Source organism: Carcharhinus amblyrhynchos, chromosome 23 (assembly GCF_965287045.1).
Source record: "Carcharhinus amblyrhynchos chromosome 23, sCarAmb.v2.hapA, whole genome shotgun sequence".
Lineage (NCBI taxonomy): Eukaryota > Metazoa > Chordata > Chondrichthyes > Carcharhiniformes > Carcharhinidae > Carcharhinus > Carcharhinus amblyrhynchos.
The window spans coordinates 34,416,866-34,432,138 of record NC_137346.1 but is presented as its reverse complement, the minus strand read 5'-3'; the positions used below and the strand labels follow the sequence as shown (position 1 = coordinate 34,432,138).

At 42.1% G+C, this 15,273-nt stretch overlaps 1 protein-coding gene across 22 annotated transcripts in view; it reads right to left on the bottom strand.

The window, feature by feature from the left end:
• Window positions 1-15,273, bottom strand: part of elna (elastin a) — a 324,471-nt gene that overhangs the window by 193,800 nt on the left and 115,398 nt on the right. For all 22 annotated transcript variants that reach the window (XM_080210607.1, XM_080210612.1, XM_080210601.1 and 19 more), the window contains exon 12: window positions 777-812. In XM_080210607.1, the coding sequence (XP_080066733.1) occupies window positions 777-812 (36 nt within the window). The remainder of the gene's footprint in view (window positions 1-776; window positions 813-15,273) is intronic.

The window sequence follows — 15,273 nt, the reverse complement described above, 5'->3', positions numbered from 1 at the left end:
GTCATCCTGCAGCCACATCTCAGTAATGGCTACCAGATTAAAACCATTCATCTTCACTTGTCATGAACTCATCCATCCTGTTACCTGCAGTCATTGTTGGAATGGCAAAGAGAACATTTATACCCAAAATCTAGTAGAAAGTAAGTCACCAGCTTTAAATTGTCAAAAGGACATAATTTATGAATGAAGTGTTGCAGAAGGAAAGAATATTGAATAACTTGTAACTCTGTTATCACCTAGGCAGTCCTTTTGATTTAGCTATTTGATTCCTGCTGCGCACCTTACTAATTCCATACTTTCCACATATAGGTCTCCCATTAAATATTTTGTTACTGCTAATGAACATTTCATATTGATCAAGGTCCAGGAATGTGTCTTTCACTATTCCTCATTTGGCAAGATATTTCTCAGGTTCTCCCTGTACAATATCCCTTGTAATAAAGACCAGACTTCTGGCTCATACACCAAATTCTGTGTGTATTGGGCACAATGGATATTCAGTTTATGTAACTATAATTTAATTAACAGGCGCAGCTTCTCAAATGCAAATTCAACAAAGCCAAAATATTGTTAACTGCACAGTAAAGTGAGAAGAGTTGATAGCAAGATTTGACAAAGCTGCTTGCCATATTGTAACCATGAAGTTTATTCTTTTATATGGTCATGGATTTAATAGCATTATGCTTTCTATATTGACAAGGACATTGTTCTTAATAATACTCTATACTCTACAGTAATTTAATTTTATTATGAACTATGAAAGTAGGACTATTTACCTCCAAATTTAGCAGCTTTAGCTGATGCATATCCACCTGTAATAACAAAGAATTGACAAGTTATGACAAAGCAGAGAGCAGCTTTATAGAGTAGAATTGGTAACAGTTTGTAGGTTAATAGTATTACCTCATTTCAGCTAAAAGTAATTCTTATTCAACTTAATGCAAATAATTCAAATCTCATGAACATGGAACAAGAATAGATTTCTTGGCCATTAATTCTCATTTTGTATATAGTGTTGCAATTGACTATTGTATGTCATTACCACAGGTTGCATACATAAATTTCAAATAGCAAGAGAAATGTCTCAATTGATGGCTATTATGAGCATAGAGAAGTTTACTACAAGCTCAATGGATACTCTGGCAATATTTGTTCAACCAGCAATGATTATTTCTCTGCATTCAAAGATATTAGTGTTTTTTGGGTGTAATGTTTGAAGCTTTTTGCTTATATTCCATGGAAACTATTGAAACTGTTAAAAATGTAGATGGCTGCAGCAGGTCTTCTGTTTCTAGGACTAGAATGGTGCTGATCCTGTGACAATCTTGTGGAGTGACTGCCACATCACATTTCACACTTCAGGCTCAATAATAACCCACATGTTGCTTCTGACTGGGTACAATGGACAGTGTAGAGCAAAGGGTTAAAATCAGGAGCACCTGACTAACTAGTGATGTAACATCACATGACGAAGAGACAGCTCTTTTGGGAAGCAGAAGTATAACATTGTGCAGAGTAGTAAAATGTGTGCAGGTCTCTAAATAAACATGGTTTTTATGAACAGTCAAGGTTCAGATCTTGGAGAAAAATTAGTACTGAGGCTTCATTATCAGATCATAGAAACCCTATAGTACAGAAAAAGGCCATTTGGCCCATCAAGTCTGCACCAACCACAATCCCACCCAGGCCCTACTCCCATATCCCTACATATTTAACCAGTAATCCCTCTAACCTACACATCTCAGGACACTAAGGGCAATTTTAAACATGGCCAATCAACCTGACCCACTCGTCTTTGGATCGTAGGAGGAAACCCATGCAGACATGAGGATGTGAAAATTCCACACACTGACTCAAACCAGGAATCGAACCCAGGTTTCTGGAGCTGGGAAGCAGCAGTGCTTACCACTGCGCTACTGTGCTGCCCAAGTCATCTGAAACATAAGTTAATTCAAGAAATTGGTGTATTAAAGTAAAAAGCTGTGATAATAAGACAGTACTTGTCAAAAATGGCAATCAAACTGTTAGTGTTCATTTCTCATGATTGATCAGAATTGAGGCACCTTGTGCTTCAATATTTTGTAATGTATGCCCTGAAGAACAGAATATGATAAATCAAGGCTAGATAAGGCTAACATGAGTGATCATGATGTATGAGAGCTATCACATTCAAACCTCAATGACATCTATTCCAGCTACTGACAATTTGAAGTGTTCAGAGTGATGGTCAAAAAGGGAGATTTATAGCCTGGCAGAATGGAATGAAATGTGAAGGTAAAGCAGTGCAAGTATGATAATGGGTCTGGAAGTGACTCTTGTGTAAAAAGCAATTGCATACAGGACAAAGACCCTCCAATATGCAAAGGGGAGATCTTGCAGTAGTAGTTGCATCATACATGAAAATGCAAGTAGAGGCCATGGTGTCAATCAGTTAGACATTGAAATAGAAGTTACAGAACTGGAAGTGATGTCCTCATGATCATGCAGTTTTAGTTTCCCCAACAGCTAGAAAAAATAATTCTGAAAATCTTTATAACTCTGTAGGCCACATCAGTGAAGTATAAAGCATGACACTGCAATAGGTGCAAAAGGAAAACTGGAAGCTATAAAAATGATACTTCAATTGTGATATTCTTTCAGTGAGATTTATTTAGTTGAAGGTACATTGTACTTTTTTTGGAAATGCCTTGAGCTGCTCATGGCATGCTCTCCTGCATTTTTCCTGAATGCAGGGTTGCTCCCCTGGTTGATGGTAAGGAATATGATGGATTGAGGTTATAGACTGTGATTCCACCGATGGCTCACAGTTCCTCATGGATGCCCAATTTTGAGTTATTAGATCTATTCTAAATCTATCCTATTTAGCATGGTGGTGGTGCTGCACAATAAGATGGAGGGTGTGTTTGCTGAGAATACAGGACTTCATCTTCTAGCACTATGCAATAATCAGTCATATTTTTACTGCCACAGACAGATGTATCTGTGACAAGCAAATTGCTGAGGACGAGATCAAGTAGGTTTTCCCATACTATCTATGACAGACCCAGTTGAGCAGCTATTTATTTTAGGACACAGTCTCAGTCAGTTTGGTCAATTGTTGCACTACCAAGCCACATTTTGAAGGATGTTGAGGTCCCCTATCCAGGCTACATTCTGCATCCTTGTACTACTACCACCACCACCAACCTCCTGCTGACCACAAGAGTGAATGCTGATTCATCAGCAGAGGCAGGGTGGCCAGTGGCAATCAGGAGGCAGTTTCCTTGCCCACATTTGATCTGATGTTATGAGACTTCATGGCTCCAGAGTCAATGTTGAAGATTACAACAGCAAGTCCCTCCTGACTATTACCATCCCTTGTGGGTCTATCCTGTTTGGATAAGACATACCCAGGGATGGTGATGGTGGCTTTTGTAACAATGGCTGTTAGTCATTATTCACCAAATCATGCCAATGGCTGGCTGCTTAACTAGTCTGTGGGACAGCTCTCCCAATTATGACACAAACCTCCAGATGTTAAGAAGGATTTTTCAGGGTCAACAGGGCTGAGTGTTTTTTTTAATGTTATTCATGGGATGTTCATTGCTAAGTAAATGCTACTTAATAGCACTGTTGATGACCCCTTCCATCACTACTGATTGAGAGTGGATTGAAGGGATGGTAATTGGCCACACTGGACCTCTGTTTTTTTTGCGTACTGGAATGCAGGGCAATTTTTTCACATTGCCAGGTAGATGCCAGTGCTGTAGTCATACTGAAACAGCTTGGCTAGGGGTGTGGCATCTTCTAGAACACTGGTTGTTAGCACTATTGTCAGGGTCCTAGCCTTAGCAGTATCCAGTGCCTTCAGACATTTCTCAATTTCATGAAAATTGGCTGAAGACTGGCATCTGTGATGCTGGGGACATCTGGAGGAGGCTGAGGTGGATCATCCATCCCACATTTCTGGTTGAAGATAATTGCGAATTCTTCAACCTCATTTTTTTTGTACTGATATGCTGGGCACCCCGTTCATTGAGGATGGGGATATACGTGGAGTCTCCTCCTCTGAATTACTTAATTGTCCACTGGCATTCATGGGCAGATGTGGCAGGATTTAGATGTGATCTGTTGATTCTGAAATTGCTTAGCTTTATCTATTGTGTGCTGCTCCTGGCATGCCCTTCTGCACTCTTCTTTGAACTAGGGTTGATCCACTTGTTTGGTAATGGCAACTAGGAATATGCTGGGCAATGAGGTTACAGATTGTGGTGTGTACAATTCTCCTGCTGCTGATATTACACTATGCCTTATGACTGCCTCATCACTTTTTTGAATTCATTTGTGGGACATGGGCATTGCTGGGTGGCCAGCATTTATTGCCCATCCCTAGTTGCTCTTGAGAAGGTGGTGGTGAATTGTCTTGAATTGCTGCATTTCATGTTCTGTGAATTGACCCACAATGCTGTTTAGTGAGGAAATTCCAGGATTTTGACCCAGTGACTGAAGGAACAGTGATATATTTCCAAGTTAGGATAATGAGTAGCTTGGAGGGGAATTTGCAGGTGGTAGTGTTCCCATTATCTGCTGCCCTTGTCCTTCTAGATGGAAGTGATCGTGGGTTTGAAGGGTGTTGGCTAAGGATCTTTTGAATTGCTGCAGTGCATCTTGTAGATAGTACACATTGCTACTGAGCTTTGGTGGTGGAGGGATTGAATGTTTATAGATGTGATGCCAATTAAGCAGGCTGCTTTGTCCTAGATGGTGTCAAGCTCCTTGAGTGTTGTTGGAGCTGCACCCATCCAGGCAAGTGGGGGGGTATTCCATCACACTCCTGACTTGTACCTTGTAGGTGATAATAGGCTTTGGGGAGTCAGGAGGTGAGTTACTCGCCACAGTATTCCTAGCTTCTGACCTGCTCTTGTAGCCAGTGTGTTTGTGTGGGTGGGTCCAGTTGAGTTTCTGGTCAATGGTAACCCCAAGATGTTGACAGTGGGGATTCAGTGATGGTTATACCATTGAATGTTAAGATGTGGTAGTCAGAGTGTCTCTTATTGGTGATGATCATTGCTTGGCATAGCGTGAATGTTATTTGCCGCTTGTCAGTCCAAGCCTGAATACAGTCCAGATCTTGTTGCATTTGAACATGGACTGTTTCAGTATCTGAGTAGTTGTGAGTAGTGCTGGACATTGTGCAATCATCAGGGAAACATCCCCACTTCTTTATGATGAAGGGTCATTGATGAAGATTGGTGGGCCAAGGATATTCCCTTGAGGGGCTCTTGCAGAGATGTTATGGATCTGAGATGACTGACCCTCCACAACCACAACCATCTTCCAATGTACTAGGTATGACTCTGACCAGCAGAGAGTTTGCCCCCGATACACATTGATTTCAGTTTTGCTAGGGCTCCTTGATGCCACACTTGGTTGAATGCAGCCTTGATGTCAAGGGCTATCACTCACCTCACCTCTAGAATTCAGCTCTTTTGTCCATGTTTGAGCCAAGGCTATAATGAGGTCAGGAGCTGAGTGACTCTGGTGAATTCCAAACTGGACGTCACTGAGCAAGTTATTGCTGAGCAAATGATGCTTGATAGCACTGTTGATAACCCCTTCTGTCACTTTACTGATCAAGAGTAGACTGGGCAATAATTGGCTGGGTTGGATTTGTCCTGCTTTTTTGTGTATAGAACATACCTGGGCAATTTTCCACATTGTTGGGTAGATGCCAGTATTGTAACAGTAATGGAAAAACCTGGCTAGGGGAACAGCATGTTCTGGAGCACAAAAGTCTTCAGTACTACTTGCCAGAATGTTATCAGGGCTCACTGCCTTTGCAGTATCCAGTGCCTCCAACCATTTCTTGATAACATGTGGAGTGAATTGCTGGAGACTGGCATCTGAAGTGCTGGTGACTACTGGAGGAGGCTGAGATGGATCATCCACTCAACACTCCTGGCTGAAGACTGCTGGGAATACTTCAGCCTTATCTTTTTCATATGTGCTGGGCTCCTCTTACTAGAGTGGATCGAGATCTATCCACCTAGCACTGGTGGAGCCACAACACTGTGAAAATGGGTATGCCATGGTCCTTTTTCAGTCACTATAATGTGGTTTCATTCCTTTTTTGACTGTAGCAGTTTAGCATAACAGTGGTTTACTAGGCCACTTCAGGGCATTTTATAGTCAATCACATTGATTTTAGTCTGGAGTCATATGTAGGCAAAGTAAGAATGGCAGATTTCCTTCATTAAAGGATATTCATGAACCAAATAGATTTTTGTGACACTTAATGGTTTCTTGGTCACTATTACTTGGACCAGTTCTTAATCCTGGATTTATGAATTAATTGAATTTAATTTCTCCAATTGTCATGGTAGGTTTTGAATGGAGTCCCCATAGCATTAGCTTGGAAGTCTGGATTACCAGTCCAGTGACCTTACCATGAAGCCACCATGAAAAATTTAATGTGTGGGTGGGATTTTCCACTCAACTTGCCACATGTTTTGTGATGAAGGCAGCCTGCCATTGGCCAACAACAGGATTGTCTAGTCCTGTTGTCAACAGGGTTTCCTATTGCATGCCTCACCACTAGGAAGCCTGAATGGAAGTGCACCGAGGACAGGACTGGAAGATCCCACTAGTGTACAGATGGCCAGAAGGTTCCAGCCTTTTGTTTTAAATTTCATTGTACCATGATTCCACCCCATCTGTGGAATGTTTTCCACCCAAATACTCTAGTCTCCATCACTTGTTCCATTAGAAATTTGCAAGAGGCCAGAATGGGAGAAGTGTAGAAATGAATTTTAGGAGACGGAGGAGGCCTTGAAGTTGGGAAGGACCATGAAAGAATTTGAAAACAAGATGGCTATTTAAAACATTAGGTATTTCTAGGCAACTGCAAAGGTGACAGTGAACAGAATTTGAATTAGGTTATGGGTGAACTGCAATTTACTGAGGGTGTATGGCACAGGAATGAATGGTTGAGGCAAAGAATTGTGTAAATTTTTTTATCACCTTGGAGTGAAATGCAAATGCTTTTACACCACTTCAAATTGGTATAGACTTCAAAAGGGTACAAATTAATTTTTGCATTTCTTTATCATCTTTTACCATCTAGGCTGCTGACCAATACATTTCTAAAAGTCAAACAGAAAATAGGAACAGGAGTGGATCATTCAGCTCTTTGAGTGTGTTTCATTACTCATGATCATGGCTGATTATCCAACTCAATAGCCTGATTCTGCTTTCTCCTCCATTTCCTTTGATCCCCTTCACCCCAGGAACTGTATCAAACTCCTTCTTGAAAACGTACAATGTGTTGCTCAACTGTTTTTTGTGATGGTGAATTCCACAGGCTTGTGACACCCAGTACTAAAAGGTTTACTCTGTTGCTTAGACTGTGACACCTGGTTCTGGACATCTGGTTCCACTCACATCTGCACCTTTTAAAACTTGACTAGCTGTAAAGACTGGCATTCTAATCAGTATTCTGTAAACTGAGTGTGTGCCTTTTTTATATGCTTTGTGATCAGAACTCCCCACTCACCTGACGAAGGAGCAGTGCTCTGAAAGCCAGTGGTGTTTGCTACCAAATAAACCTGTTGGACTTTAACCTTGTGTTATAAGAACATAAGAAATAGGAGCAGGAGTAGGCCATCTAGCCCCTTGAGCCTGCCCCACCATTCAAATAAGATCATGGCTGATCTGAAGTGGATCAGTTCCACTTTCCTGCTTTCTCCCCATAACCCTTAATTCCCCTGTCTATCAGAAACCTATCTACCCATGTCTTCAATATATTTAGCAAGGTAGCCTCCACCACTTCAAAGGGCAGAGAATTCCAGAGATTCACCACCCTTTGAGTGAAGAAGTTCCTCCTCAACTTTGATCTAAACTCGCCCCCCCCCCGCCCCCCCCCATCTTGAGGCTGTCCTCTCTTCCTGCTATCCTTTCTAAGCGGGAAGAATCTCTCTCTATCTCTACCCTATCCATCCCCTTCATTATCTTATACGTCTTTATAAGATTCCACACCACCCCCTTCTCCCCCCCCCCCCCCCATCCTTCTAAACTCCAGGTACAGACAGTCTATGTGCCGGCAAAGAGGAAGGATGGGAAAGGCAGAACTAGAGAGCTGTGGATTACAGGGGATATTGAGGACTTGGTCAGGAAGAAGAGAGCAGCATATGTTAGGTCTAAACAACTGAGAACAGAGCATTGGAGGAACATAGAGCAGGAGTGAGCTTAAAAGGGGAGTTAGGGTGAAAAGGGGGCATGAAATGGCTTTGGCTGATGGGAGTAAAATGTCTTTGGATTTTCCTTAATCCTATATTTGGAACAAGAGTGGTTAGAGGGAAAATAGGTCCTCTTAGGGACAAAGGAGGGGAACTATGCATTGAGTCTGAGGGAATGGGGGAGATCCTGAATGAATACTTTGTGTCGGTATTCACGAAGGAGAGGGGCTTGGTGTCTTGTAATGTCTTGGAGGGAGCTGTAGGTCAGTTGAAGGAAATATCCATTACGAAGGAGGAAGTGTTAGGGTTTTTTTAGGTAGCATTAAAAACTGAAAGCTCTGGGGCCTGATGGCATTTATCCCAGGCTGCTCAGGGAGGTGAAAGACAAAATTGCTGGGCCTCTGATGTAAATCTTTGTCTCTTCTTTGGACACAAGTGAGGTCCCAGAGGACTGGAGGGTAGCTAATGTGGTACCGCTGCTTAAAAAGGGCAGTAGGGATAACCCTGGTAATTATAGGCTGGTGAGTTTGACATCAGTGGTAGGAAAATTGTTAGGGATAGGATGTATAAGTATTTGGAGCGTTGTGATCTGATTAGGGATATGCAACATGGCTTTGTTCAGAGCAGGTCTTGCCTTATGAATCTGGTAGAATTTTTTGAGGAGGTGACAAAAATGGTTGACAATGGGCGAGTCATCTATATGGATTTCAGTAAGGCGTTTAACAAAGTCCCTCACGGTAGGCTGGTAGAAAAGGTTAAGGCTCATGGGATACAGGGACAGGTATCTAGATAGATTGAAAACTGGCTAGGCAACAGGAGACAGTAGTAGTGGAAGGGTCCTTTTCTAGCTGGAGGTAGGTCACCAGTGGTGTGCTGCAGGGCTCAGTACTGGACTCTTTTTGTAATATATATATATAAACGACTTGGAAGCAGGCGTGTGTGGTGTGATCAGCAAGTTTGCAGATGACACCAAGATGGCAGGATTGGCAGATAGTGAAGATTGTCAGGTGACACAGGATATAGATGGCAGATGGATTTTAATCCTGACAAATGCGAGGTGATGCATTTTGGAAGGAATAATGCAGGGAGGAGTTGCATGATAAAGGGTAGACCTATTAAGTGTAGAAATGCAGAGGGACCTGGGAGTGCAAGTGCACAAGTCTCAAAGTGGCAACGCAGGTGGAGAAGGTTGCGAAGAAAGCTTATGGAAAGCTGGCCTTTATAGGAAAGGGTATAGAGCATAAGAGCTGGCGACTAATGCTTCAGTTGTACAGAACGTTGGTTAGACCGCATTTGGAGTACTGCGTCCAGTTCTGGTCACCTTACTACCGGAAGGACGTGGAGACCCTGGAGAGGGTGCAGAGGAGGTTTACCAGGATACTGCCTGCTATGGAAGGACTGGGTTATGAGGAAAGATTGGGTAAACAAATATCACGAGGGGTCACAAGCTAAGGGTGAGGGGGAGAAGTATAATTTGGATACTAGAGGGAGGTTTTTCAGAGGGTCGTGGGGGTATGGAATGCCAAGTAAGGTGGTGGAGGCAGGCATGCTGGACTTGTTTACTTAGGCACATGAGTGAAACAGGGATGGAGGGTTATAGGAGATGGTTTTAAAAAGGGTAAAGCCTTGGGATAATACTGGGAATGTAATACTACATGTTAATGTTTTGTCTCTTTTAATCCACAGGTGTGTCAGTCCACCTTGTCAAACGGGGGTGGTGCACACGGTGGGTCGTGCGTGGGCTGCTCTTGGATGTTTCAAGAGTGACCTAGTACTTCGTGTCGTGGTGTGTGTTTAAACCTGGACCAGCAGATGGGCACCACAACAGCTCAGTGACTATCACTGCTAGCTGTGCAGATACATGGATTTGGGCCAGTGTCTGTGGGAGTTTGTGCATTCTCCCTGTGGTTGCGTGGGTTTTGTCCAGGTGCTCCAGTTTCCTCCCACACCCCAAAGATGTACTCTTAGGCTGATTGGTGTACCAAATTGACCCTACACTATTCTCCTCTGAATCTGGTTACAATAGGGGTACCATTTGCATACACACAGGGCAAGGTAGGTGTAGGAAAATGCTTTAAGATGGCAGCGTGGGCTCATTGGGCTGAAGGACCTGTTTCCCGTGCTGGGTTGTTCTTTGTTCTATTTAGTCTCTCAATAGGCCAACCCCCTCATCTCTGGTATCAGCCTAGTGAACCTCCTCTGCACTTCCTCCAAGGCCAATATATCCTTGCGCAAGTGCAGCGACCAAAACTGTGCACAGTACTCCAGCTGCAGCCTCACCAGTACCCTGTACAGTTGCAGCAAGACCTCCCTACTTTTATACTGTATCCCCCTTGCTATAAAGGCCAACATTTCATTTGTCATCTTGATCACCAGCAGACTGGGTTTTTGCGACTCGTGCACAAGGACCCCAGGTCTCTCTGCACTGTAGCATGCTGCAGCTTTTTGCCTTTTAAATAATAATCCCTCTTATTTCTACCAAAGTGGATAACCTCACACTTGCTAACATTATACTCCATCTGCTAGGTCCTCGCCCACTTGCTCAGCCTATCCAGATCTCTCTGCAGACTTTCCACACCCTCCACGCAATTTGCTTTTCCACTCATCTTCGTGTCATCAGCAAATTTCGTCACACTACACTCAGCCCCCTCCTCCAGATCATCTATATAAATGGTAAATAGTTGAGGCCCCAGCACTCCACTAGTCACCAACCACCAACCAGAATAGCATCCATTGATACCAACTCTCTGCTTCCTATTAGACAGCCAATGCTCTATCCACGCTAACACCTTACCCCCAACTCCATGCAACCTTTTGTGAGGCACCTTATCAAACGCCTTTTGGAAATCTAAAAACGCCACATCCGTTGGTTCCCCTCTGTCTACCACACTAGTCACGTCTTCATTGAAATCCAATGAACTTATCAAACATGACTTCCCCTCTAACAAATCCATGCTGCATCTGCTCTAACAAACTATTCTTTCCTAGGTGCCTCACTATTTCTTCTTTGACAGATTGTAGCATTTTTCCAACTACAGATGTTAAACTAACCAGCCTACAATTCCCTGCATTTTGTCTGCTACCTTTTTTAAACAGTGGTGTAACATTAGCTGTTTTCCAATCTTCTGGCACTTCTTTGGAGTCCAGTGAATTGATAAATAATTACTGAGGCATCCACTGTCACCTCTGCCATTTCTTTCAGAACCCTGGGATGCATTCCATCCGGTCCTGGGGACTTGTCCACCTTCAGTCCCATTAGTCTATCAAGCACTATCTCTCTAGTGATAGTAATCGCATTTAGGCCCTCAACTCCTGCCATCCTTCTATCTTTAATATCCAGCAAACTATTTGTGTCCTCCTCTGTGAAGACCGAGGCAAAAAATTTATTTAAAGCCTCAGCCATTTCCTCATTGCCCACCGCTAAATCCCCCCTCATCCTCCAAGGGTCCAACATTCACTCTAGCTAGCCTCCTCCTCTTTATATATTTGTAAAAACTTTTACTGTCTTTTTTATATTTAGTGCTAGTTTAGCTTCATACTCTATCTTTCCTTTCTTGATCACCTTCTTAGTCATTCTTTGTTGATTTTTAAATCTTTTCTAATTGCCCACTATTTTTAGCTACTCTGAAAGTATCAGCTTTTAATTTAATATTCTCCCTTATTTCCTTTTGATAACCACGGCTGGTTATCCCTTCTCCTACAGTCCTTCTTTACCATCGGAATATATTTCTGCTGAGTACTGAAAAGGATCTCCTTAAAAATCCTCCACTGTTCCTCAGCCGTCCTACCAACCAATCTGCACCCCCAATCTACATTTGCCAATTCCGCTCTCATCCTATCATACTCCCCTCTGTTCAAACAGACGACACAGGTTCGGGACCCTGCTTTCTCATCCTCCACCTGCATCAGAAATTCAACCGTACTATGATCATTCGTCCCAGAGGATCCCTAATTCTACCTGCCTCGTTACACAATACCAAATCTAAGATAGCTTGTTCTCTCGTAGGTTCTGTCACATACTGTTCAAGGAAACTATCCTGACAGCATTCCAAGAACTCTTCCTCAAGCCCACTGTGTCTGACTTGGGTCATCCAATCAATATGCAGATTAAAATCCACCACTTCTTACTCTGGACACCCTGCCAATGGGAATGTCCTTTTTTTTGCATCTTCACTTATCAGTCCTGTTAGAATTTTACAGGTTTCTGAGATTCCCCCTTATTCTTCTTAACTCCAGCAAACATAATATGAACTGACTCAATCTCTCCCCACACATCACTCCTGCCATCCCAGGAATCTGTCTGGTAAACCTTCATTGCACTCTCAGTAGCAACAACATCCTCCTTCAGAAAAGGAGATCAAAACTGCACTCAACATTCCATTAGTGGTCTCACCAAGGCTCTTTACAATTGCAGTAAGACATCCCTACTCCTGAAGGCCCCAATACCACTGTCTTCTTTACCGCCTGCTGCACCTACCTGTAAACTTGCATTCAGCAACTGGTGTACAAGAACACCCAGGTCTCTGCACATTTCCCTCTTAATTTATAGCCATTCAGATAAAAATCTGCCTTCTATTTTCGCTACTAAGTGGATATCCTCACGTTTCCACATCATACTGTGCTTGTACACATCACATTGAAGCATCTCAGCATCCCCCTGTCAGCTCATCCTCCCACTCAGCTTTTTTATTTCATCTTATTGCACTTAAGTCCATCATCTAAAATTATTAACATATATTGTGAATAGCTGGGGTCCCAGATCTGAACTCTGGAACCTGTCACTGCCAGCCATTCAGAAAAAGAACCATTTAATCCATCTTTGTTTCCTGTCTGCCAACCAGTTTTTAAACTAGCTCAATGCACTACAATTTTACACACTAATCTCTTATCTGGGACTTTGTCAAAAGCCCCCTGGAAGTCCAAATAAACCATATTCACTAGTTCCCCGTCACCAATTCTACTAGTTACATCCCAATTGAATTCAAGTAGATTTGTCAAATGTGATTTCCCTTTCATAAGTCCATGCTGACTGTTTTCCAAGTGCTCTGCTATAACATCTTTAATGAACACAAACTTTCCTGACTCCTCAAGGTGATGAGGGGGGATTTACAAAGTAGATGTGAAGAGGATGTTTCCTCTTGTAGAATAAAAGGTAGTTCTTTAGAATAAGAGGTGGCAGATTTAAAACAGACAAGGAGAAATTACTTCTCTCAAAGGTCATGAGTTGGTGGAATTCACTACTGCAGAGCATGGTGGATGCCAGGACTTGAATAAATTTACAGAAGAGGTGGAAAGGTTTTTGATTGGTAAAGGTTTGAAAGGCTATGGGGAATGGGTAGGTATGTGAAGTTGAGCCCAAGATGAGAACAGCATGATCATATTAAATGGCAGAGAAGACCAAAGGGGCTAAATTGCCTACTCCTTCTCTTCGTTATGATTAAGATCAGGCTGGTCCTGTTTTCCCTCTACTCCCTTCCTAAATAGTGGGGTTACATCAGCTACCAACCTTTTTTCTCTTCACATATCTCTAGAAACTTTTACAGTCAATTTTTATATTCCACACAAACTTACTCTTGTACTTTATTTTCCCATTCTTAATCAATTCCTTGGCCCTCCTTTGAATTCTAAACTGCCATAAATCTGCAGGTCTGTTATTATTTATGACCAATTTGTACGCCTCTTCCTTGGATCAAATACCACCTCTAATTTCCCTTGTAAGCAATAGCTTGGCCACCTTTCCTATTTTACTTTTGTGCCAGACAGGAATAAAGAAGTGTTGCAGTTCACCAGTGCACTCTTTGCCATTCTCTTCCCTTTAGATGTTTCTAATCCACCATAACAAACTCATAATCTCATACCATTGTAGTTTTCTTTATTAAGATCCAGAACCCTGATTTTAGAATCAATTATGTCACCTTTCATCTTGAAAAATTCTTTCATATTATGGCTGCTCATCCCCAAGGGGTCTCATCATTAGACTGTCACTTATTCCTTTCTCATTACATAATATGCAGACTAGGATGGCCTGTTCTTTAGTTGCTTCCTCAGCCAATTGGTCCAAAAAACATCCCATTTACAGGCCATGAATTCCTCCTCTCTGTATTATGACTAATTTGATTTGCCCAATTTATATGCAGATTAGTCACCTAAAATTACAGATGATCTTTTATTGCACTTCTAATTTCCTATTAATATCATCATCACTACAGTTTGAGAGCCTATATAAAACTCCTACTAATGGTTTTTTTGCCCCTTAGTGTTTCTTAGCTCTACCCATACAAATTCCACATCATTAGAGCTAATATCTTCCCTCACCACTGCATTCACTGCACTCATCACTCTTTAACCAGCAATGCAACTCCACCTTTTTCCTTTTTCTCTGTCCTTGCTAAATGAAATGTTCATTTCCCATACCTGGTCACCCTGCAGCCATGTCTCTAATCCCAACTGTATCATACCCCTTTTTATATCTAAATTATTAAAATGATCATATTTCAACAGTCAATATAATTTGTACATGAAATGCAGGACAAAAGTCCATATTAATGAATCATGATCTTACTGGATTAAGTACCTCAAAAGGGTATAAGTGCTTCACAAACTGTTTCCCAATATGATCCAATTTTAAGTCACCGCTACTTTTTCAAGCATAGTCGGAGCCAATTAATAAATCTTGGTTTTTCCAGTTATGCCCACATCCCAGCAACACCACCTTCCTATTCCACTGCTCCCTCGCTCACTCAGCAGCCTGGTCCGTCCAACAGCCTTGCAACAAAACTGAGCCGCCCAATCATCACAATGCACAACCTTCTTTGGCCCAATGGAAAAATGAACAATCTTCATTTAATCGGATTATCCTGGTCAAACAGCATTCCCTGAACTAATAAATAAAGCAAATTAAATTTTCTTTATAAATGTCTGTTACAATTTTTCTTCCAGCTTTGGCCACAGTGATGACTTTAATCTGCATATAGATTGGGCAAATCAAATTAGTCATAATACAGTGGAGGAGGCATTCCTGATCTGTAAATGGGAGTTTTTTTGGACCAATTGGTTGAAG